A 25362-nucleotide genomic window follows, 5' to 3' on the forward strand; every position below is an offset into this window, starting at 1 on the left:
TTTGAAAAATGGAGAGACTTCATGTCATCAACAAATTTGGTCTAATGATAAGCGCATAAAGATTTAATTCTAAGATAGAAGAGGTATCTGCAGATCAATTTTATAAAATGAGAAAAATCATCCAACTAAAGTTAGAATAACAGAAACACAACATCAGTTTTAAAAAAAGGAGTGGCTAGCAAACGTTATTAAAGCAATGCATGAACATTCTTTTGTGAAGCGCCACTGAAATTTGAATGGACAAAAAGACCATTGAACAAATTCTTCTTGCATGTGATAATGTTAATATAGTTCAATTATGTTGAAAATATTAATACAATCAGAGTAACTCCATTCAATACAAGTCTTAAACACTAAAAGCAAAATAGATGAGATCCGAAAATTGAACCGCTACTCAAATAGTTTGTATTTCTTCACAATCAAAATAAATTATGGTAATACAAGAAATATGTCTACGAATCTTAACCTTTTTGCACGTAAATTGCTCACTCGTGTGCAGATTTGAGAATCATGCCTATGTAGCAAGGGGGAGAAGCACACGTGTGGCACAATTAGCTTATCAAAAGAAGCCTCCACGTCGGATTCGGGTCATCTTACCATTTCACCTGAGGCTACTTGTTATCCATGACCGCGTACCCGGAAAAATGCGGTTTGGTATCAAAAGCCACGGTTTCCCACACTATCGTACTCTTTCTCGTTATCATTGCTGATAATGCTAGCTTCGCAATCTTATCTTCCCAACATCGTTCATGTAAAAGGTATTGTTCTTTTTTTATTTTTTTTATTTTTTTACTTTTTCCGTTTTCACTCTTTGTGGATTTTCCAAGTGGTCTTCTTTTTCACTTCCATCTCCTCTGTTTCTGTATTCAATTATGTAGGATGGAAACCTTCTGTATGTAAGCCAAGCAATTTCAATGTCTCTGTGAGTATCTTCCGCTCCCCTTTATGTGTTCTTTAATTTGAAAATTCCGTGCAGCTTCTATTGTAGCCAGCAGGAATTATCCGTAAACTTCTTGGGGGGAATGCTTCGAAGAGCTGAATCTGGCCCATTCACTTTAATTTTGCTTGTTTTGGGGCTTCAATTGATGTTCTTATTTGCTCTTATCTTAAATTTGTGTGGTTATTGATGATGATAAGGAAAGGGGAAATACAAACCTAACCCAAATGCTAACGAGAAAAAGATAACATGCTTGCCTCTACCAAGATTCAGCCAACAAGCTCGTATTCCAGATTTTGAGAATGATTTTGTTTGCCAGGTCACTCTTTCTTGAGTAGAATGAATTCTTGGTTCCAAAGGTTAGGCATTAGTGTCTCATTTCAGTCCTTCATAGATTTTTATTTGAAAATGGTCCTCAGGTGAACACTAATAACGGACAAGGATTAAGTATCTAAGTTTTGATCTTATATTGGCACTAAGCAGCAGTAGAGTATTTGCTAGGGGATATCTGAAACTAGTATTCTGCTTAAATGTTGAATAGGTTCACAGATCATCCATAACACACTTTTTATATGGCCTAGGTTCAATTTCTTTTTAAAGTAATATTCGTGTGATTTTGCTTTTGTTCAAATTATTTATTGTGTTTGAATTGTCTATTAATCCATCTCTCTCTCTTTCACTCTCTCTCTCTCAACATCTTTAGATCAGTGAAGAAATGCAGAACAATTACAGATTTAGCAAGCTTAATTTCATCAGTTTTCAACAATTTTTATTGCAACTTGACATTCATCTATGTGTGATTCATGAGATTCGCATTAATCGGCATTCTTCTAATTGAATTATTGATATGCTAATTAAAGTTGCTTCCATCAAAACAGAGTTGCTATCCACCTCTGCTTTGCTTATTTCTACTTGACACTGAATGATTCCGTTTGGCTTAACTTAGAGAGTAAATATGAAATTGTATTTGGTACTCCAAGGAGATCACTTATCCCCTACAGCCATTTACGAAATTTCATCGTTTTTAAAAAAAAAAAAAAATGCCAAAGAAGCATGGATACTGTACAAATTTTCATAACTGGTCATCGTTTTTATTTTTCTTTTTCTGAATTCCATCAAATTCAAATGCAACTCTTATATTACGCTTAGCATTCAAATGCAACTCTTATAGTACATTTAACCTACTGCTATATGCCTGTATATGTTGAACTGGTGGCCACACCTTACTTTATAGGATACGGCGCTTGAATGACGACTGAATAGAATGCTTGGCTTTTGTACTTACTGGTACCATGTTCTACTTACCTTATAATCTGACGTTTCAAGTATTGCAGGAAAGATCAAGTTTTCCAACCAAGAGAGATGCAAATGTTCGATCTCAAAACTTGCAATGTAGTGCCGGCACTGTATTCTCAACATTGGATGCGGTGGTGATTTCATCGATGGCCTCTTCCAACTCAAATGCAGTTTCCAATACTCTAAAGCAGGCCACAACAGAAATAACACATGCACTTCCTCTTACAAACTTCAACTTGAGGTTGGCTCTTGCAGATTTGGATCCTGCCACTGCAAAGCTAGCAATTGGGTTTTTAGGTCCCTTTCTGTCAGTGTTTGGATTTCTGTTTATCTTGAGAATAGTGATGTCCTGGTATCCCAAGCTTCCTGTGGGAAAGTTCCCATATGTGATAGCTTATGCTCCCACAGAACCACTTCTTGTTCAGACCCGCAAAGTGATCCCTCCGCTCGCTGGTGTGGACGTCACTCCAGTGGTTTGGTTTGGTTTACTCAGTTTTCTTAATGAGATATTGGTGGGACCTCAAGGGCTGCTTGTTCTTCTTTCTCAGCAAGTGAATTAGATTACATATGTGGGATTTGGGTGCATGATCAGAATGTGTTCCATCGTTCCTTTGGGCACATCCGATGAAATTGGAACGATTTGGAGATTGTAGCCATTACATTCTTGTCAATGGATGTATATGAGTATACAAATTTGGTCACTTTGTTGTGCTAGTGGCTTCAGTAGGTACGTGGATAATGAGATGGTTGAGAACAGACTACAGAGGAATCAAAATCTTGTACTTCTAGATCAGATCTTATGATTCAAAAAATCAACAGAGTCAATGGTTGAATCAACATCGACAATTGTTCTGGATCGTGAAATTCGCAGTTCAAATGTTATGATTTGTAACAAGTACTGAAGTTAATGATATAAACCGATTACTGAATTAATTGTAAACTATGCATATCAAGTTAATATGCCGTAATAGCATGACTTTGTGATGTAGAAATATGCGACAACAATATATTGTCCTGACTGTTTTTTATATATAGCTTGAAAAGAAAGAAAAAGGATGCTGTTCGAGATTGTTTTGGTAATTAAGTAATTATTTATTAATTATATGAGCGATGGGTTAATTAATGAGTTATAATAAGTATTGTTTGGACACTGGAATTATATTTACTATACATAAATAATTTGTGAGCTAATTTATAAATTTAAGAAACTCTTTCTTTTGATAGGCTAGTTTTTTGAGATGAGAATCTCTTTTTAAATTTACACTTATCATATTAATGATGTTTATCGGGAGAGTTAGTTGTGGAAGGTTCTAATAGGCAAGCTTGATGCCACATTATTCGCATATTCTTTTTATCTGTGTTTTTTTTTTTTAATTTTCTTTGTGCCAACATCTATTTTTTTATTTAAAAAGGATAAGAATTTTTATAAATATATGCACGCACCTAAAATATAATGCCTGCAGCTTGATGCTTACGTCGATATCATTTTAGCATCTTGAAAATCTGACCATAAGGTAAGCCACACGGTTCTGGTCAAAAAAAAGATAAGCCATGCGCGGTCCCGAAGCTAGCTTGTGGCATTTTCAAATATTTTCTTCACAAAAATTGAGGTCGAGACTTTCTGAGAGTTACGGAACAAATAGCTTCTGCAAAATTCCACTCCATTCCTTCCCACCTTCATACTGTAACTCCACTTTACAGTTGACAGTCCTCCCTCTACAAATGCTTATACATCCTTCTCTTTCTCTCTCATCGTTTCCCGCCACTCGCAAACCCCAATCTTCTTCTTCTCTATGCCTCAACCAATGCCGTTCGTCTCTCCCCTTCTGGTTTCTTCCACTTTTCCCTCATCCCCGTCAAATTTCTGGGACCCACCGATCCGGCATATGTGCTGCCATCGCTGCCGGTGGTGAGCGTGGTGAAGTCGACACCTTCACGGCGAAGTCTGGCTACCTCTTCGAGCTCAGCGACTCGGAGGCGGACTCTCTGGCTGAGTACAGGATATCTAAGATTGCTGCCATTTATAGGAGAAAGCCTTTGATTGTTATTCGCCGGTTGTTTCAGATAGGAACTACTTTTGGCAAATGGTTTGGCCTCCGTCTCATTGACAGACTGATGGAGCGGTCTGATGAAATGTTTGAGGTTTGTAAATTTTGTTTTGTGCAACCTAATTGGTTTATTTGCAGTATGTTTCTGATGGAGAGATTGAATTTTCATTATTACGCGAGGATAAATATTTTTGAAGCTTATGATTTGCGGGTTGCATTGGCAAGCACTGAATGTTCCGTTTTGTTTCTTTACTTGTAGGTTAGAGCTGCAGAACTCAGGAAGATATTGGTGGAACTTGGGCCGGTATGTCAAGTTTTTTAAACTATAATAAAGTCTTGGGCTTTTTTCTGATCCCCTTTTCCTACAACTTGGTGTCATTCTGATTTTGATTGGTAATGATAAATGGGGTCCATACTGTTTTTCTAAGACGTCGAATTACCGTGTGACTTTGTTCAAGTGGTGTAAATGGATCAGCTCAATCATTGCAGCTTTCAGTTTGTTCAAGCCGAGGTTTCTGCATTTCGTTTTCTTCAATAAGTTTTCATGAACTTTTTGGGTTTTTGGATTTTCATCTTGTTGTTGAACTGAATCATTATGATTCGTGAGTGTCCGGTTGAGTTATACTGTTTATTATAAATGTTCCCTCTGTTTTCTTCATTCTTTTTCTCACTCCAGGTTTTGCCTTTGACGTCCTTTTGAGCCATATATCTGCTATATTCTTTGGCAGCTGGAGAAGAATGAAGTACATTATGTAATTTTCAGAATGTCAATCCTCTAAATTGGAAATCCTGGGGCATGGAGCACTGTTTAAGTAAAAAATTCAATGTATCGCTTGATAATCATCTTAAATTTGTAGAAGTGTCTGCATCAACTCACCTTTACTGATATTTTTTATCAAGGTTCTTGTTGTAATGCCTAAGAGAGTCCCATGCCTAACTGCTATTTTTATGGAATATCTCATAATATTTGGTAGTTCCAATGTGCATTTTTTGTAACCACAACGGTTCTGTTATTTAAGGCTACTCTGCTATGGATGCTGAGTTTTGTGGATGATATTGTTTATTGTCGCATGTCAGTATTTTGTTTATATGATGCTAGTGTACTAAAATTTCTAATCTAATCCAGTGATATCAGTTACAACTCTTTCAATCGCTTTGAATAAAAGCAACTTCATTTTAAAAATTGAAGTGTTTTGTTACTTTCTCGCAGGCATATATTAAAATTGCTCAGGCTGTCTCATCTCGTCCAGTAAGTTACATCCAGTCTGATATTTTTTTTTTTTTAAGTGTTCCTTCTATGTGTTGCTGGTCTTTTAATACACTTCATATAACTTTCCTGTTGAATTGTTATTTACTTGATGATAAAGCTTCTTTTTCTTGTCAATTTTCATTATGCTAAATGAGTGCAAATAAAAACGTCATTTGGGATTAATTCTCTCTTCAAATTCAGTTATGCTATTTAAAGTACATATACAAAGCATGCCATTCTGTTGCACTTCGTATTAGAATGTTCCCTATTGATGTATATTCTTACTTTTGCTCTTTTTGATCTTTTGTTGTAATGGGCCAATGGTGTCCTATCTTGGTAATTACTTGCATAAGATATATTAACTTTATTAATCTCAATCACTTTCTAAACTCCATGTCTGTTTTCTTGCTTATCTAGGAGGATGGGAATTCATTTATGTGTTTGCAGGCTTGTTTCCATATAACATTGACGAAAATTTGATATACAAAAATTTTAAATAAATTATTCTTGTAGGATTTGTTACCACCATCATATGTGGATGAACTCTCATTGTTGCAAGATCGAATAAGCCCGTTTTCTACGGAAGTTGCTTTCAGTATGATAGAACAAGAACTTGGTTTGCCTATTGATGAACTTTTTTCAGAGATTTCACCTATGCCTGTAGCTGCAGCATCCCTGGGCCAGGTTTACTTATTTTTATGGTTTTATCTTCCTAAGGTTTTGGAAGTTTTGTGAATTCTTAATTGTTTTTCCAAGTGTATCTCAAAATTCCTGAAAATTTGAACTTCTTTGTGTGGGTAGGTTTATCAAGCTAGGCTTCGCCAAAGGAGGCAGGTTGTTGCTGTTAAAGTCCAAAGACCAGGAGTCCAAGCTGCAATTTCCCTTGACATGTTAATATTACGTTTTCTGGCAGGTTTCATTAGGAGAGCTGGCAAATTTAATACTGATCTTCAGGTAGTGTAATGTCTGACAGAGATTAAATGGCAGAAGTATAAAATTTAGTTACATTGACACCAAAATGATTGTCATTGCTATTAATGGCTCTTTTATTCAAGGCTAGTTTACTATTGATTATTTTCATTTAACTCCACATGGGGCTGAATAAATTTTAATTTTTGACAACAATTAATCTTCTCTCTCTCTATGTATGGTTGTGTGTATATGTATATTTCTATGCATGTGTGGTATGTTTCCAGGATGATATTGTGTTTGGTTGCTAAAAATGATCTTACATATGCAGGCTGTTGTTGATGAGTGGGCATCAAGTCTTTTTCGGGTATGCATTGATATCCTTGTATCTTAAATTGAACCTTTCAATATGCATGTTTATATGGTCGAATGTGTGCGAACAAGGATTTAATGATAGAAAAAAGTTTGATATCTTCTCGTCAACTGAGGACTATTTAATTTATGCATGGATGATTTGACTACCTGGTTAAAGGCATGTAAGACATTGTTGTACTTGCTGCTGCGAGCCTGCAAATATACTTTGGATCCTGATCTGTCAATGGATTGTATTATTAGTTGGTCTATATGGGTTGAAGTCCAATTACTGACAGTGGAGCTTGAGTTTCAGTCGGGAGTAATAACTATAACACTTAGCCAGAAGCCAGAGTCATGATTAGAACTCTTTGCTAGAATCCAGATCATCCCATTTAGTGTCTGTGACTGTAAATGTTAATATTACCTTTAAATTAGCGTTCATAACTTAAATATACTTAGTTCCTTGTTAGTACTGGGTTTGATATTCTTTCTTTTGTGATTTTTCGGTTCAATTAGCTCATGAGGGGGGGGGGAGGAGGAAAGAAAATTAGATTACGTGAGCAAGGTAAGTCAACTAAATAATTAGTATAATGACTTCAACAATTATTATTGTTGGCTTGTGACTTATTTTTTGGGGAAACTATTTTGCAGGTACCTATAGTTTCCCTCAATTTTTAATTTGGTACCTGGGTTTTTTCCCCTCTTAATTAAACACTCTAATTATACTCTGTTAGCATTATTAACTTCTGTAATTTTGCTCTATTAAAGCTAATTATGCTAACAAAACAAAATTATAGTGTTTATTAAGAAGAGAAAAACACACAGATACCAAATTAAAAATTGAGAAGAACTATAGGTACTTGCAAAATGGTTTTCTCCTACTTTTTTTATTATTTTTTTAAGTAACTTGATTCCTTTTTTTCAGGAGCATACATGTTTTATCATCTTTTTGTTTTGCACCCTGGCGTAATACTTGAGCCCATAGGGCTCTGGACTCAAATGAATTCTAAAAGCTGGGTGATATTTGACAGAGCTTTTTTTTTTTTTTTTTTTTTGGTTAACTGGTTCTTTTCTTCTCTGCCTCCCCCAAAATCCAATTTTTCTTCCTTTTAAATGATGGAATGAGATGATATTTTATCCACATGATTTGTATTTTCCACTTCCTCTTCTGCTTAAAAATTTATTGCTTTATGCTAAGTGATTCTATTATTATAAAAACTCTGATTAAAAGGACAACCTTACTTGATTTAAATTTTTAATCAGTGAAACTTATTCTCAAAATTATTCTTTCATTTCCTAATGCTGTTAGGCTTAAAACCTTAGAGAATTGGATAATGCAAGGATTTGTAATGTTGCTTAAGCTTGTCAAATCTTGTGTATATTTTATAAAAGTTATAATTCTTAGAAATTAAAATTGAATACAGGTAAATCACCTTGAATGCAGGAGATGGACTATAAGAACGAAGCTAGCAATGGTCTCAAGTTTAGGTAAGTGCACGCTATCAGTGCTTTTTTGACGTTCTAGTCTTTTTTAGAGTGGTATGCTTTGAAAACATAAGGATTGGTTTACCTTGTAGTGGCTGACTCGTTTTACACATTTGTATTACTGTCATCATCAGTCAACTTTCTCATATTGTGACTTGGTTTGGAAGTTATGAATTGAGCCCTTTGTTTTTATTTTGTTTTCTTTTTGTTTTTCTTATCAATTAGCCGATTCTTAGAACTTGGAACAAAATTATTTTTAAGCTTAGGGTGAAGAAAGGAGCAAAAGGCCTTGGAAAAAATGTGCATCAGTTGCGGGGACTTGGTGCCTTTGGTTGGAGCTTTACACCCTTTGGATTTTATTTTATTTCCCACTCCCATCCACTCCCCCCACCAAAAAAAAAAAACAAAAAACGTTTTTTGGATAGACTTTTACTGACTTTCTTGTTCTTTGTTCAGTCGACATCATTTTAATTCTTTCTAAACAAGAATCTCAGACTGGCTTTTAACTTTTTACTCTATACATCTTATGGTAATAGGAGACAAGAGTGCTGATGAAAACACTCCGACTTGTCCAACACTTGAATTAAAGTAATTTGTTGCACTTTTGGGATGATTTGTCCCCATTTCCCCTGCTTTTCTAAGATTTGGGCTTTTAGGAGGCTGAAAGTTTGTCTAGCTAGCTCCTTATTCGTTATGTCACTGACTTACAAAGCCTCTGACTTGCTAAAAATTTCTTTATCTGCGTTTACCATAGCAGTCCCTCCCTGGCCCTTGAATGTTTAATTTTGTATATTTTTGTACCAAATTTGAGACCTAGCACTGCTAATGATGATGTTTTTTCAGTTCTCATTGAACATTAATTGAGGCATCATGGGTTCCTTTTTCTGTTATTCATTATCTGTGATGAGCAGGGAGTTATATGGCTCCATACAAGATGTGGTGGTTCCCTTAATGTATATGGAGTACACTACTCGCAAGGTCATTGTCATGGAATGGATTGAGGTATTTGTTTCATCTTTGTCGAGTTGTCTATTTACTTTAGTTGAGTAGGAACTAGAGATTTGTCCCACATGTTGCATGAAGCATTAGGAATGAACCACATTATCTATGGCTTGTGAGCAATGTAGCTTGTTATAGATTCAAAACACCCCCCGGGGGGGGGTCCTTATACATCAGTTGTCTTCTAAAAGATAAGGTTGGTCCAATTTATAAGTTGTTGTGTCAAAATATCAAATGATTTACTTTTTCACCCGTAGGATTTTAACTTGTGGTCTCATGACTTGAGTGAAGGTTCTATGATCTCTTTTACAAAAAATGAAGATGACTAGGGTTATGATTGGAATACTTCAATGCTTTTGGATAAATAAGTCCATGTAACAACTTTTCTTAATCTGCATGAAAATGTCTGAAGCATCTTATATTAAGAACTGGAGGGAATATTTCATATTGGTATATTGATAATTCAATGCATCTGTGGAGTTAAATTAACGTGGGGCATGAGATGTGTGACCCTAAAACTTTTCAAACTATTCTGAATCTTCCTTTCAGTGCTGGTATGAATTAGAATATTGCCGTTTACAAAATCAAATAATGAGAAAAATAGCAGTCATATTGTAATTTCTTTTATCAAACTCTTAAGAGTAATTTTCCAAGGATGCCTGAAGTTTCCTCCCTTCTAAATTCAAGAGAAATATAGAGGCCATTTTCTCTTGTAGGGGATAATTTTCCCCCTTCGGAATAGCTCTGAGACTTCTGAAGTAATTCTCTTTTTAATTTTTTTACATGCATTGTGATTGTAGGGGCAAAAGTTATCAGAAGTGAAGGATCTCTACTTGATTGAGGTCATTTGTGAACTGAATGCAGACATTCTTTTTTTAGTATTTACTCTGCTAGCAATCAGCTTTTACACAATGGACTGAGCAAGTTCATCTTTCCTTTCTGGTGATAATTAGGTGGGGGTCTCCTGCTCATTCAATCAACTTCTTGAGTGTGGATTCTATCATGCAGATCCACACCCTGGCAATCTTCTCCGTACATATGATGGAAAACTAGCTTATTTAGGTAACTTAAAAATGAAAAATTTGAAATATACAAATCCAGTGTATTTTCCTATGCGCTTTATTGCTTGCTTTATGTATGCTCTGTTGGCTTCGTGGTTGATTTCTGCACTAATCTTGTTTGACAACTTAACATTTCAAACACGTTGAACTCTTGGAATACTTACCTCATGGTGTGAAACCTTGCTTTCTCTCTGTGTAGAATTAGGATGCAGAACTGATTGATTTTATTCAAATGTGGACTTGGCACATATAGGAAGAGATTAGGGTTAGTTAGCCCATAATCTCCTAGAATCTCGGAAGCTTACAATCAAAGGAAAATCAAATCTGTAAAACAAATCTGAATATTTCTAACAATCTATAATTTAAAAGGATAAATATTAAATATTTAAATATTAAATATTCTTACTAAAACGGCGCTGTTCAACACTCCTCCTCAAGCTGGCAAATAGATGTTGATCATTCCCAGTTTGGAATTCAGAGCTTCGAATCTGTCCCTTGTGAGCACCTTAGTTAGGATGTCTGCCACTTGTGCCTTCGTGTGTATGTAGGCCAGATCAATAGTTCCATCTTGAATATGATCCTTTATGAAACTTCGGTCAATTTCCACATGCTTAGTTCGGTCATGCAAAATAGGGTTCTGTGCTATTTTCATTGCAGCTTTGTTGTCACACCAAACTTTCATAGGTTTATTGATTTCTATATTGAGGTCCTCCAGTACCCTTTTTATCCATACTATTTCACAGATTCCATGAGATAGGGATCTAAGTTCTGCTTCAGCAGAGCTTCTTGCAACCATACTTTGCTTCTTGCTTTTCCATGTTACTAAGTTTCCCCAAACATAACAACAATAACCTGTTGTGGATTTCCTATCAACCACACGCCCTGCCCAATCTGCATCAATGTACAGATCAATATCTTTTTCCTCGTTTTTAGCAAAGAACAAACCTTTCCCGGGTGTTCTCTTAAGATATCTTAGTATTCTATACAAGGCATCCATATGTTCTTTGTGAGGATCTTGTGTGAATTGACTTACTACCCCGACGGCGAAGCTAATATCAGGTTTGGTGTGAGATAAATAAATAAGTCTTCCAACTAGCCTTTGGTATCTTCCTTGGTCGACTGAGGGAGTTCCTTGTTTCTTGAACTCTGTTTTATAATTTGATTCTAGTGGAGTGTGTGCTGGTCTTGATCCTAGCATTCCTATTTCTTTTAACAAATCAATGGTATACTTTCTTTGAGAGACACTAATTCCTTTACTGGATCTAGCAACTTCTAAACCCAAGAAATATCTAAGTTTTCCCAAATCTTTGATTTCAAATTCCTTTGCCAGGCATCTCTTCAATCTTTGCAACTCATCCAAGTCATCACCAGTTATAACAATATCGTCGACATAAACAATTAGAATGGAAATTTTCGCATTATGGTGTTTCACGAACATGGTATGATCTGATTGGCACTGCTTATAATTTTCCTTTATCATTGCTTTTGCAAATCTATCAAACCACGCTCTTGGTGATTGTTTTAACCCATACAAAGACTTGTTAAGTTTACATACCTTGTTTGGGAAATTCTGCCTTTTTACACCAGGTGGAAGTTCCATATATACCTCTTTAGATAGCTCCCCATTTAAGAACGCTTTCTTGACATCTAGCTGATGTAGTGGCCAATCCCTATTAGCTGCAAGCGACAAGAGAATTTTGATCGTATTGAATTTAGCAACGGGAGCAAAAGTCTCCTCATAGTCTACTCCATAGGTTTGGGTGTACCTTTTTGCCACTAGTCTGGCCTTGTACTTATTGACGGTACCATCAAGGTTGTGCTTGATAGTAAACACCCATCGGCATCCAACTGTCTTGCTACCTTTGGGCAAGTCAACTACTTCCCAAGTATTATTCTTTTCAAGTGCTTGAAGTTCTTCCATGATGGCCTCTCTCCATTTAGTATCAATTATGGCTTCCTGAAAATTTCTAGGGATTCTTTCTTCAGCAATATTAGCAACAAAGGTTCTCAAATTTGAAGATAATCCCTCATAGGAGACATACTTACAGATTGGATGCTGTGTACATAATCTCTTACCCTTTCTTACGGCAATAGGTAAACTCAACTCATTTGTATCTAGACTTTTCCCGATTGTAGACTCTTGACCAGGCATAGGCTTTGAGTCATCTCTACTATCTTTTCCTCTCACATTTGTTCCCTTATTTCGCTTGGCATACGTTCTCACCTCCTTTCCTACCTGTTCATCATTCGTTTCAGCTATATTATCAGGGTCTCCTCATTACAGTTAGGTTCTGTCATTGGTGAAGTGGACTGTTTGTCACTTAGTTCTGGTGGGATAGGAATTAGGTTGAGGTTCAGGCTCGGGAAAAAGAAGAGGGAAGGAGTAATTGTTGTTCCTTGTACTAACATCTGATTGATTTTGATCTTGACAAAGTGTCCATTCATTATTCCTATCACACTCCCCCTAAATGGGTAATTTAGAATAAAAAGGCTGATGTTCAAGAAAGGTTACATTCATCGTGACATAAAATTTGTGAGTTGTGGGAGAATAGCATTTGTATCCTTTTTGAGTAGGAGATTAGCCAAGGAAAATACATTTAATGCTGCGAGAATCAAGTTTGCCCCCTTTGTCGTTTTGTACAAAAATAGTACATCCAAAAACTTTTTGTGGAAGAGAGTTAATTAGGTGAGAAGTTTGAAAATAGTTTTGGAATGTGGTTAAAGGAGTTTGATATTGAAGGGTTTTAGAGGGCATTCGATTGATTAAATAGGCAGATGTAAGAAGAGCTTCCCCCTAATAAAAATGCGGAACATTGTTAGTGAACATAATTGCACGAGAAACTTCCAAAAGATGACGATTTTTAAGTTCAGCAACTCCATTTTGTTGTGGAGTGTTAACACAAGAGGTTTGATGGTGAATTTCATGGTTGGACAAATAAGTTTGAAAATTGGAGCTTAGGTACTCTCCCAAAATCACTACGTAAGATTTTAACGTCAGTTTGAAACTGATTTTTGATAAATGTGTGAAATTTCTTGAAATAGTAAAAAGCCTCGGATTTTTCTTTCATCAAAAAGACCCATGTTAGGCGAGTGTGATTATCGATAAAAGTAATAAACTATCGCACGTTAGACAACAAAACAACCCATGAGGGACCCCAAATGTCACTGTGAATTAAAGCAAAGGGGTGAGATGGAGTATAGGAAGAAGGTGGGTAGGACGGCTTTTTTTGTTTAGCCAAGTAACAAAACTCACAAGTAAAAGGGCTAATTTTATTATTGTCAAAAAAATGAGGAAACAAGTGCTTCATATAGCTGAAACTAGGATGACCTAACCTATAATGCCACAGCATTAAATCATTACTTGAAACAGTAGAATGTGTTTGAGCTAGCTCACATTTGGATGATTTGCCCTCAAGATAGTAGAGATCCCCCAATGCCTCAGCATGACCAATCGTCTTCCCCGAAGTCAAGTTTTGGAACAAACAGAATTCATGAGCAAACCAAACACCACAGTTGGATTGTTTAGTAGACCGCTTAACAGAAAGTAGGTTGCAGGGATAGTTGGAACATAGAGTACATTAGTCAATGTGATAGAATCTGAAAGAACCACAGTGCCAACTGAAACAACCCCCGTAATTCATGGTAAATAAACATTTTTAAAAGGATAATTACTTTAAAAGGCTAGCCATGGTAGGAAGGATAAATATAATCAAATAGAAATTTACCATAGTCAATAACAAACCAAATCTTTAACAGAGTAGTAGCTATTGTTCTAGAATAGTAAAGATAGTTAATCAAATAAGAAAGGATCAACATTTGATTTTCCATGTATATATCAAATCCATCAGTAATACTCTGGAATCTCAACTACAATTAAGACCAATTGTAAATGGGCTAGGACATTGAAGTCCACCAAAATAACTACCACTACTGCCCATTATCAATTGCAATCAAAATAACGATCACATATGACCAAAAAGGGCTCCGCCCAATAGTACAAGTCTAGAATGCAGCGGAAAGGCTATGATAATGTCAACTAAAACAAAAAGGCCCTAAAGTTTGGCAATATACATCAGTCAAATCATGTATATCAAAATAGAGGCTATACTGAGTGGAAAGGAAAACTCAAGCCTCGGACACCTTCCCCTTGGGACCAAAACCTGAACCCTCGCCTGAAAAATGTTAAATAACCACGGGGTGAGTCAAATTGACCCAGTAATCACAATTCCAATTCAACAAGTATCCAGGGAGTGATTACAAGATAGCTAAGCAGGCAAAGTACAATTTCAAATAACATATAAGTTAAACATCTTTACAGAAAACAATATATAATCATTCAGAAAGTAACTTGCATGCATAGGACTTCATCAACCATCCTTATAACCTCCTTGTAACCTCTGACAGAACCCATGGGCTATTCACACATAACAGGATTCGTCTCTTTTACAAGACTGCACCAAGCTCTCCAATAATGAGGTGTAATTCGGCCAAAAGTTATAGAGCTCATATCGGACCATGGGTTCCCTTTCCTTGGAATATGGAAAGGTGTCATGTCCCTTGGGCTGACCCTTGACCCGGCCAAAGGAAGGGTGATACCGAGGGCCCTAAGAATGTTAATGCCAACCACTGGGCGCCAAGTGGCAGCTATACCACGTGGTATAAATAATCAGACCTCCCACAACTACATTTCAGCACAACCAACAAAGCCCAATCCAACCATCCAATTCCACACAATTTCATATCCATAAAGTATTCTCATATTCAATAATCAAATTTATTCAACATCAACAAGATATTCATAAGATGAAATAATTCATGCCCACTTAACTAATAAATTTATCAAAACTTAAATCTTGGTATAGATATATAAATTACTTTTCATACAGAAACCACCATAACACATATTGAGAACATTCATAATATCAACACATGCTTATAATCACATTAACAAGCATACAAGGTAAATTAGAAAGTGGTTACCTCAAGTTCTTGACACAAGAACTAAAAGTAGGAGGATTCAAGACCCAAGAGCCCAAACCAAGCTCACTCTACAATAATAAATTGATAAACATATATTAATATAAAAAGACTAATTAATATAGCATTAAAATAGTTTATTAACTAAATCCCCATAATTGGCTTATCTAAAAATTTATCCTTAGGAAAAAAATAATAATTCATCTATTCTTCCAAGTGACAATTCCTAATACTTCCCAACTCTATTTCTCTCATTCACATCATTAATAAGAATATTTCCGTTAAATCATCCAAAAGTCTCCAAAAAGTGTTTATTTTAACTCTTAGAAAAATAATCATGTACCATCTATGCCTCCAATCATTATTACAACCCTATTCCCTTCTTCCATTAATCATTTCCCATTCATTAGAATCAATAACTTATAATATTTTCCTCAATTTACTCCAAACACCCAATTTCCACTACTTAAAGTCTCTCCAATAAATCATCAACATTACTATTTCAACAACAATCCTCAAAATTTAAGCATTGGATCCTCAATATAACCTCAAATGAACTCAACTAAGAGATAAATTTCGAAATAAATATCATTATTAATACAAATCACAATTTCCCAACCAATTTCTAGCTCACATTGCCTCAAATCAACCATCCAACTAAAATCTAAGTCATAAGACTCTTATTCTAACCACATAAGCTCTATTAATATCCTAATACTAAATTAGAAGCCTTAAAAATTAAAAATCTAACAAGCCCTAAAAATATTCATTCTGCCATAACTTAGAAAATAAAAGAATAAGCTGAATAATAAAAATTTTAGGATGAAGATGACTTACATAGATATCTTATATGTACCCAAGTAGAACCCTTCCTTTCTCACACACTCAAACCACCTCTCACACCCACTCACTGTCGCGGCGCTATGAGGACGCGGACCAGAGGAAAACAGCGAAGTGGAAAGGGGATGGGGAGAAGCATCTGAAAGTGGGGGTACGTGTACCCCCCACTTGAAATGAATATTATTATTATTATTATTTTCATTAAAAGAGGCCACGGCCCAAAGGGGCTTACACCCCCGCCTCCTCCCGCTGGCAGTGGGTGGCCCACGTGCCACCCACTTGCCTTTATATATATATATATATATTAATTTTTTTAATTAATTTTTTTTAAATATAATTTTTATTTTATTTTTTTTTATTTTTATAATTTATATGTATATCACAGAAACTATGATTTACAATTTATTCAATAAGCTTTCATATTAAGTATTATGAATTAATCTCACTCATATAACCTAAATCCTATAATAAGATAAAGGAAAAAAAATGGAATGTTACACCAACTCCCAATACTTGGGCGTAGGTGTCATTAGCTACTTTGACTCTTGTATGCAGTGTATTAGTGGTGAAAACAGAAAACAAGTCTTGAAAACCATAGATATGATTAGTGGCCCCCGAATCAACAATCCAAATATTATTATGGTTGGAAACCGATTGAAAGGCTGCAGTAATTGATATACCTACTTGTGCTAAGGATACAGAGGGGGTTTTGTTAACCTGAACAGATTTGGAGTCATGTTTGTCAAGAAGGCTACGAAGAGCAGAGAATTCTGCGCGACTTAGAACCACACTGTCAGTGTTGGTATTTGTCATGTACCCTCTGGTGTCATCTTGTCCTCGAGGTTTGCTTGAGGGTTTGCCGTGCAGCTTCCCACAGACTTCTTTGGTGTGTCCACCTTTATTACAGTGTTCACACCATCGGGAAGATTTTCTAGTGCGTTGATCAGAAAAATTATTGTTGTGGGAGGCAAAGGCCGATGCATGAAGGGGATTGGATGAGTCACCAATGTCATTGATGAGAATTTTGCGACTTTCCTCACACTTGATCATATTAACCGTCTCTTCAAGAGAGGGTAGAGGTTTCATGCCCATAATACGACCTTGAACATCCTCAAAACGATCATGTAAACCAAGGAGAAACTCATAGGTTCTCTCCCTTTCGATTAGTTTCTTAAAATAAGCAGAATCAATAGAGCAAGACCATTGGTGTACCTCATATAAGTCAATTTGTTGCCACAGATGAAGGAGAGCACTATAGAATTGTGTGACAGACTTGTCGAGTTGTTTGAGTTCACGTAGTTTGCCCTTGAGTTGGAGGATAGCAGCTGTGTTTTCCCGAATTCCGTAAGTTTGTTTGGCAGATTCCCATATTTCGTGGGTAGTGGTGGCAAGTATCATTGGCGCCTATCTCAGTAGTCATGGAGCCCAGCAACCATGTCATCACCATACTGTTTTCTGCAATCCAGGTCTGATAAGATGCATCTGTTGGTGAGGGCTCCTTTGAAGCACCAGTTAAGTATTTCTCCTTGCCCTTGCCGTAGATATAGAGCAAGATGTTGTGTGACCAGAGGAGGTAGTTGTGCTCGGTGAGCCTGTGGGTGATGATAGCGGACGGGAAGGCGTCAGAAGCACCCATCGCAGAACCGTGCGACACATCTTGGGAGGGCGAGTCAGATGATGGTTCCGAGGTCGCACTTGTCTCACTAGCAAAGGCCCTCATAGAGCCAAAGGATAAGTTCTGCATTGCAGAAAGTGTTGCGCTCTGATACCATGTAGAATTAGGATGCAGAACTGATTGATTTTATTCAAATGTGGACTCGGTACATATAGGAAGAGATTAGGGTTAGTTAGCCCATAATCTCCTAGAATCTCGGAAGCTTACAATTAAAGGAAAATCAAATCTGTAAAACAAGTCTGAATATTTCTAACAATCTATAATTTAAAAGGATAAATATTAAATATTTAAATATTAAATATTCCTACTAAAACGGCGCTGTTCAACACTCTGTTTCTCACGTACATGTGTAAGCTTGGTCATTTCTGTTGATTTCTCCCCTGTTATGTTTTTCCTGGCTGCTCATAAAATCACATCCTCAAATATAAAAATAGACAGCGTAGAGTAATGAAGAGTTAAGGTATATGTTGATGCCTGTCATCCTAACTTTTTCATTTTTCTTTAAAAGAATAAAAATCGAGACCCTTATTCTGGACCAGGTCTTTGGATAGTTCTGATACTTCTTATTAAGATAATAAGATCTTTTGATTCTCATTCAGTTTTTGGGACAACCCCCGGGGGGGGGGGACTCTTTTTTCTTGCCTTATTTGGAAGTCTAAAGTCCCTTTAATGAAGAACTAAATCGTTCCAAAGGCTTAAGCTGTTTGGAGAAGACGACGAATGATATTTTTACGCGCACAAGCATAGCCCCTTGTGTTATTTTCACCAGGCCTTGAAATGTTGTCAAAACATATCGGGGGAGGTAAGCATTGAATGGTTGAATCCCTAAGCAGGTCATAGAGGTCCTAAAAAACTGTGCGAAGAACTGATTCATCCCCAAAGCTGAAGCTGTTTGGTGAAGGTCTAGCGATGGTATTCACATACACAACATATAGAAAGCAAACCCTTACAAAAAAGTTGTTAGGGCTTGAAGCATGTCAATGGTTCAATGGGCCCCAAGTACTCTAAAAAAAAAAAAATGTAATAAGGAAAAGTGGGAAAGGCAAGAATTGAACTCCTGACCACATAACAGAGGCCTTAATACCTGGTGAAGAACCAAGTCAGCTTAAGTTTCTTAGAGAAGTCTCACATGTGACATTGATGTACAATTATACATGCTTAACTTTTATTTAACTGTGATACATAGCAAGATCAAGTCTGTGATCTGTTGTGGGTAATTTCTCAAAATGCTCCCCCCCCCCCCCCAACAGTGTCGATGTTTATATGTTTTATAATTATAATACCTATTTAGCCTAGCATTGGAGGTGAGGTAGCCCAACATTCCTAAAAAATTCTAAAGCAAAGCCATATTTTGCTTGAAACATGAGACTTTTCTGAAAGGACAGGATTAAACTCGAGGTCCTAAAATTCTGAGCTAAAGCAGGGAATCAATTAGACATAGTTCAGTAGTATTAAGTAAAAATTGTTTCTCAATCACCAGTTGTGTCTGAGATGGCTAAATTCATGCTAAAAATCAGTTGACATCTGGTACCTGGCAGTCATTGTGATGCCTCAAATGTTAGCAAAGTGGCTGGGTCTCACTTGTAGGAAATTCATAGCCATTGAATAGAGTAAAAGTGCCTTGTATCTATGGGCATGAACTTCATTGGCAAAGGTCAAGCCTTTCTCAGCTACACACTACTTGCTTACAAGCGACTATGCCTGCCTAGCTCATTAAACATAGTTATACTTGTAAAAACTTTTTCCCTGTTTCTTATTTCTCCTTTTGCCACCAGATTTTGGTATGACAGGTGAATTTAAACAAGAATTGCGTGATGGTTTCATTGAAGCTTGTCTCCATCTTGTAAATCGTGATTTTGACTCATTGGCTAAGGACTTTGTCACTCTTGGGTATTTTTGAAATATGTTTATATGCCTTTATTTTTCAGTTTGAGTAGACTATTCTCATTTAGATGGGTCTAATTTAATTGTAAATTTTATCAGGCTTCTTCCACCAACTTCTGACAGAGAAGCTGTGACAAAGGCCTTGACAGGTTCTTACTTTATTATGTTTAGGTGAACTTTAATATTTTTCTGACTGTAATTTGCTGTAGAACTTAATTGCCGTTCCTTTCTAGGGAACTTATTAATTACTGATATTGCCTGTGTTATTTTGATGTAGGTGTCTTCAAAGATGCTGTCGCCAAAGGAGTTCGCAATATCAGCTTTGGAGATCTTTTAGGAGACTTAGGAACCACCATGTAAGTTCTTTTCACTAAGCCATGTAATATAAGGACGCAGATAGTATTTGTAGGTCTTCTAGGTTTGTCAATGGCCCATAAAATGTACCTATAAATGTTAATTATGTATATTACATAAAAACATAACCACTGCATATCTGATTTGTACCTCTGCCACATGTACCTTTCAGCCAGATATATTCTTTACACACACACACACACACAAGGGCAAGACAAAAGTCTTGAGGTTACAAACAGTTAAATACTATGAAAGGTCTATATCTGCATAGAGTCCGAAGTCAGAGTTATATGCCTGTAGAATAATAAAATTTAGTTGCAATTATTATAATTACAATTTTATAAGGAAATAAAAAAATGATATGTAGTATTTATCTTCTCATACGGACCCAAATTGGAAACAATTGACCTTTATATCTAGCCAAGATAAGCCTAATGTGCTTAACCAATAGCCTGATTTGAGTGTCAACTCAATGCATGGGAGTGATTCGGTGGCAGCATTGCAATGACCCTATTTTATTTTACCTGGTTCATGGTCACTTCACATCTATATGCTCCTTCCTTAGTCCCTGAATTGAACAAGTGTAATCACATCTTGTCACTAGCTTATTAAAGACTAAGAAAAAGTGTCATGTAGATTCCTGAGCTTCAAGCCAAAACTTAACTGTTTGAGGTTTCAACGTATAGGATTTAATAATTTTCTAAAGCCAACTCCATTGGGGGATGTAAATTTAATGTACTAGCGTATAATGGACCAAATTAACAACATATCTTGCTTATTCTTCTGCTATTTTCTTCCTGATGCTGGTTGGCTTATTCTTTATGTTTCTTTTTGACATGCTGTGTTGTCTTCTATTTCCAGGTATAAATTCAAATTCAGGATTCCTTCTTACTTCTCACTTGTTATCCGAAGGTAATGCTTTTGAATCTTGTATTAAGTTAAGATCTTTAGTTAGTTCATTATAATTTATAATCTTACATTTGATCTTTCAGCCTTGCTGTACTCGAAGGAATTGCTGTTGGTTTTAATCCTGAATACAAAGTTTTGGGTAGTACTTACCCTTTCATTGCTAAAAAAGTACTTACTGGCAGCTCTCCTCAGCTTAAATCTTCATTGCAGACTCTTCTTTATAAGGTGAAACAAGAAAAAACACATTTATGTTGCTTGACCTGGAAATGGAATTTAAATTATCGTTGACATGCCTTTTCTCCTCTTGCTGACTCAATTACAAACTGCAATAGTGATTGATGTTCTTCTTTATCAGGATGGCGTGTTCAGAATAGATCGTCTAGAGTCCTTGGTAACAGAGGTAAATTTATTCTTTTCTTTCCTTTTTTTTTTTTTTTTTCCTTTTTTGCTTTCTTAACTGTTGTCTGCTTGAAGTTGACTTGTTAAATTACGTTGGAACTTGGGGTTTCTTTGTAGTCTATCTTTCTTGTCAAGTAACACACCAAATATCATGTTTAAGATTTTACAACATTTATTTGATTTTGTTTTATTCATACCCATGGGAAATATGAAGCCATATATACGGAAGGTTTTCATATGTTGGTTCAGTTTTATAAACATACTTTTGATTTCTGTAGTTGGACAGGTTGAGTGACAGAACCCTGCTGATAAAAACAGACAATACCAGAAAAATACAGCAGAAGAGATGAGGGAAATCCTTCGGTTTGCTATTAGATACTAGTTCATCACCCTTGTATCAAAACCCAATAGGCTTTCCGTTACAGCATTATTTGGGGCCATTAATAAAGGTTAAGTAATGGCCCAAGCTGTTAGGTAAACCTCAGGCATGGCCCAGTTTATTTGCACATAATTGAACACAGATTTGAAAAAATCATTTGACTGAATTTGACAAATTTGACATATAAAGAATAACATGCTTGGAAAAAATAAAAAAATAAAAAACAAATCATAGTACTATTTTCATCAGTCCGAACATTTTTCCCAAGTATTCACGTTTTTTACGTTGTTGATTTATTAGAAACGATCGAATTATAGTGTGAGGAAAATGAGATATGATACAATAAAAGGTGAAGAATAAAGGCAAATGATGTGAACTGAACATTTCAGTAGATTATGGGAGTGTTTGGATGAAACCAAACTATAGTTTGGAAAATAACTTCTGAAGAATAGATTTTTGGGATAATAGATTTTGTAAAAAAGTGATTCTGATAAAATGAAAGTATTTGGATAATTATTATTAGAAGCATTTTTTATATGTGTAAATTACTAGATTTTATAATATATTTTAATTTGAAGAAATAAAATTGTTAATAATATATTTTTTACCAACATAATTAATAATATATGAGATAATGTAATTAATAAATAATTAATATGTGTACATATATTTATAAAATATAAGATTAAATATGTTTATAAAAGAATAATTAGGGGGTGTTAAAGTCATATTATCGTTGAGGTCTATTCTGACAGGCACAATCATACTCTTTACTTTGAGTCAAAAGCAGAATGGATTCACTTTTTCTGAAATCATGATTTTGGCCCAAAACTGGATTTGTGCTTCTTCCTCCTTGTTTTGCAATTTTTTTTCCCAAACCATGGTTTGGGCAATTACACACTCAGGCCCTATATTGTTTGCCATGCCCACTGGGCTCAAAGCTGAATAGACCCTACTAAGTTGGGTCAGTAGCCCCATGGGCTAGACCTTTATTGGCAAGACCAACATAGCCTCGTGGAGAAACCATAAGTGAAATTGCACAAGATAGTCGTTTTTTCTTCCTTTCCTATCAATTTCTGCTTATTGCTCTTTCCTTTTCCGTACTTAAAACTAACAAATTCTTAATGACAGTCTCTACGTGCCAAAACAAACAAGGCCATAGTTAAAAAACAAAGGGACAACAGTGATTCAAGGATGGCTGTAAAGGAAGTCCTCTCTTTTACGCTAACGGAGGAGGTAGCTCAAGTTTGTCTTTTGTATTAAGTTTTCTATCCAGTGACTGATGCTATTCGTTTCATGGTAAAAACTGCAGGGTGCATTTGTGAGGGAAATCATTCTTCAAGAATTGGCGAAAGTATGTTTCTTCTTTTGAGGTCACCTACAATTACAATAAGGGGCGATTTAAGAAAATCATAGTACTTTATGTTCCAGCTAAAGAATGTGACTAAATTGGTTAGTCAATTCAAACCTAGCTCTTACTTAAGTGGACATTCTCTAATGCAGGGTTTGGATGCACTTGGGCGAGCAACCTTGGATTCTATAACTTCTACAGCTGCTACAAATGTACCGTTCGCTGCTTTCTTTACATACCCTTTAATGACTGATGAAGACATCAACAACCTCAGAACCTTCCAACGCCTAATGCTATTGGTGTTGGGAAGTACAAGAGGTGAAGATTCTAATACGGTGAGATTTATAGTTCATTTAGGGGAAAACTACTTGTATATGAGTCTAAACTACAAATAAGTGTACAATTTTAGATCACTTGAGCAGGGACTAAAAAAATTTTGTTCCCCCATGAGGCAAAGGAGTGGGAAGTTTAAATGCACTGGTTTAGGATGTTTCAATATACACACACACATATATATCATTATAATTTACTGTCTTAAAAAATGAGTGTAACTGAAACACAATAGAAGTGACTCAGACATATTCTCAAGGCTTGTCAAAGTGAAGGCCATAACCTCACATGCTCTTTCACGCTACGAAAATGAACCTTTTATTGGTACTCATACGACAAATATAGTTTGACTGTGTGAGAAAAGTAAACATCATTGATATAACTGTGTTACCTTGTGTTGCTGACCCAGTGCTGCATTTAATTTTCTTTTTCAATAGAATTATTTTTCACGATACATTAAGAATTTCCTAATAGAATGTGCCTGTATAGTCAAACGACTCGAGTCAGTTCTTGATAAGTTTCTGTCTTGTAGGGAAGCAGACAGGCCCAGGTTAGCCCCTACAAGAACCAGCCGGAGGAAGTATCGCTAGTATTAAGTCGTCTTGAATCAATTCAAGAGATTCTTCCTGTTCTTACTGTTATACCAGAGGTAAAATTAAGCATTTGCAAATGTGACGCATCTAATTTTGTCATTCTTCCATACAGTTACAACTCATTAGTAGGGATGCTGTCACTTGTGTTTTTTTGTTTTTTCCCCCGTTTTGGAGGGAAAGTGAATAACTATATTCAAAAACTCTATTTACAACAAAAAGGGGCATATCCCAATACTACTCAAAAGATGTAAAATCTCAAACCTATAGCTTTTGAATGCCTTTTCGTATCAATCAAACTATGCTTCTATGAGATCATCTGTCATCCTGATGCATATGCTATTTCAATTGGAAGTTTCTTGCTTGAAGATAACATCATTCTTGTCCTGCCAAAGCACATATATTGGTGCATAAAACATGGCTACTCTTAATCTTGAAAAACAGGCTGATTTTTATGTTTTAGATTGAATAAACACTTGGTGCCATGTTCCAAAACAAGAAAAAAATCCAATATTAAAATCTACTCTTTGCATCAGATTCCTTAAGATCCCAGAAGAAAATCTGCATCCAAAGAATGGTCTCTGCTTTTAGGATGAACATTACGAAACAAACATTTCCTCTTGATATTGTTTTTTCTGAAAGTATTTGTAAATGTTGGCAGCTTCCAACAGAATCTCAGCAACAGTTGCTTCAGCTGCCAGCTGACCTAGCTCAGCGGTTGATATCCCGTGCCGCAGCAAGAACACTAAGAAGAGTTATGTTATGATACGGTTAAATCAGGTCGCATAAAGGATTTATGGAGCATCTGAAATGGTTTGTGTCTATGGTCTCGTGACTTCAACAACTGGGATTTGGGAAATAAGCAGGACTTGTGACTTGGAGGGCCCTTTGGACGGCGAGCGCTATAAAGGACACTGTTAAGTCACTTAAAGATTTTCTGCTTCAACGCTTACAAGATGTCTAATGCCTCAAAACCTTTCATGTCTAGACTAAGATTTGAGGCCAAAGATTTTGATGTATAAATAGAGCATTCATGTTATAAATATATAAATTCTACTGGGTATTGAATTTTGGGTTATAAATTGGGTAGTAAAATTTTATTCATTGATATCTTGTATTCAAGGAGGAAAAAACCGGACCGACCAATTCAACCGGAAAACCGGTGAACCGGTCTAAGATCCGGTTTGGTTTAGCTTGAAAACCGGCCTTCAGTCAAATCGGAGCAACTCGGAATGAATCGGAAAAAACTGGTCAAAACCGGGCAAACCGCTAGCTTCACTGGGTTGGCCGGTTGCTTCCCCCCCTCTTTCTTGCTCTCACGTTCGCCGGATGTCTC

The 25362-nt window shown here is 36.0% G+C and overlaps 2 protein-coding genes across 4 annotated transcripts; both read left to right on the top strand.

Moving 5' to 3' along the window:
• The first annotated feature begins 818 nt into the window (after positions 1-818).
• On the top strand, positions 819-3094 carry LOC114748254 (protein COFACTOR ASSEMBLY OF COMPLEX C SUBUNIT B CCB3, chloroplastic-like). The gene is made up of 2 exons (XM_028936614.1): positions 819-922; positions 2272-3094. The coding sequence occupies exon 2, from the start codon at positions 2380-2382 to the stop codon at positions 2791-2793; it is 414 nt and encodes a 137-aa protein (XP_028792447.1). The 5' UTR covers positions 819-922; positions 2272-2379; the 3' UTR covers positions 2794-3094.
• A 758-nt stretch (positions 3095-3852) lies between these two features.
• On the top strand, positions 3853-25134 carry LOC114748272 (uncharacterized aarF domain-containing protein kinase At1g71810, chloroplastic). Of its 3 annotated transcripts, none has more exons than XR_003740444.1 (21): positions 3853-4375; positions 4541-4585; positions 5492-5530; positions 6044-6214; positions 6332-6484; positions 6771-6806; positions 8238-8281; positions 9190-9280; positions 10078-10119; positions 10231-10339; positions 19606-19720; positions 19814-19863; positions 19992-20070; positions 20930-20980; positions 21061-21202; positions 21333-21377; positions 22887-22991; positions 23068-23109; positions 23259-23441; positions 23977-24085; positions 24688-24792. XR_003740444.1 is itself a non-coding variant. In XM_028936632.1 (21 exons), exons 1-21 carry the CDS (start codon positions 3956-3958, stop codon positions 24790-24792), a joined length of 2184 nt encoding a protein of 727 aa, XP_028792465.1. In that variant the 5' UTR covers positions 3856-3955; the 3' UTR covers positions 24793-25134. The 3 variants fall into 3 exon arrangements, 2 of the variants coding, with proteins under 2 accessions (XP_028792465.1, XP_028792472.1); XM_028936632.1 differs by having other exon boundaries at positions 3856-4375; positions 23969-24085; positions 24688-25134; XM_028936639.1 differs by lacking the exon at positions 3853-4375 and adding an exon at positions 4958-5107 and having other exon boundaries at positions 4549-4585; positions 23969-24085; positions 24688-25134.
• The last annotated feature ends 228 nt before the right edge of the window (positions 25135-25362 follow it).

Source organism: Neltuma alba, unplaced genomic scaffold (genome assembly GCF_004799145.2).
Source record: "Neltuma alba isolate B1F8T4 unplaced genomic scaffold, ASM479914v2 tig00000916_pilon, whole genome shotgun sequence".
Taxonomy (NCBI): domain Eukaryota; kingdom Viridiplantae; phylum Streptophyta; class Magnoliopsida; order Fabales; family Fabaceae; genus Neltuma; species Neltuma alba.

Bases quoted from the DNA above. Each gene is read 5' to 3' on its own strand.
- LOC114748272 (XM_028936632.1), top strand. From the start codon at position 3,956: ATGCTTATACATCCTTCTCTTTCTCTCTCATCGTTTCCCGCCACTCGC. The intron at 20,071-20,929 runs GTAAGTTCTTTT...TTCTATTTCCAG, and splicing joins GGAGACTTAGGAACCACCAT to GTATAAATTCAAATTCAGGA. The intron at 24,086-24,687 runs GTAAAATTAAGC...AAATGTTGGCAG, and splicing joins TTCTTACTGTTATACCAGAG to CTTCCAACAGAATCTCAGCA.
- LOC114748254 (XM_028936614.1), top strand. From the start codon at position 2,380: ATGGCCTCTTCCAACTCAAATGCAGTTTCCAATACTCTAAAGCAGGCC.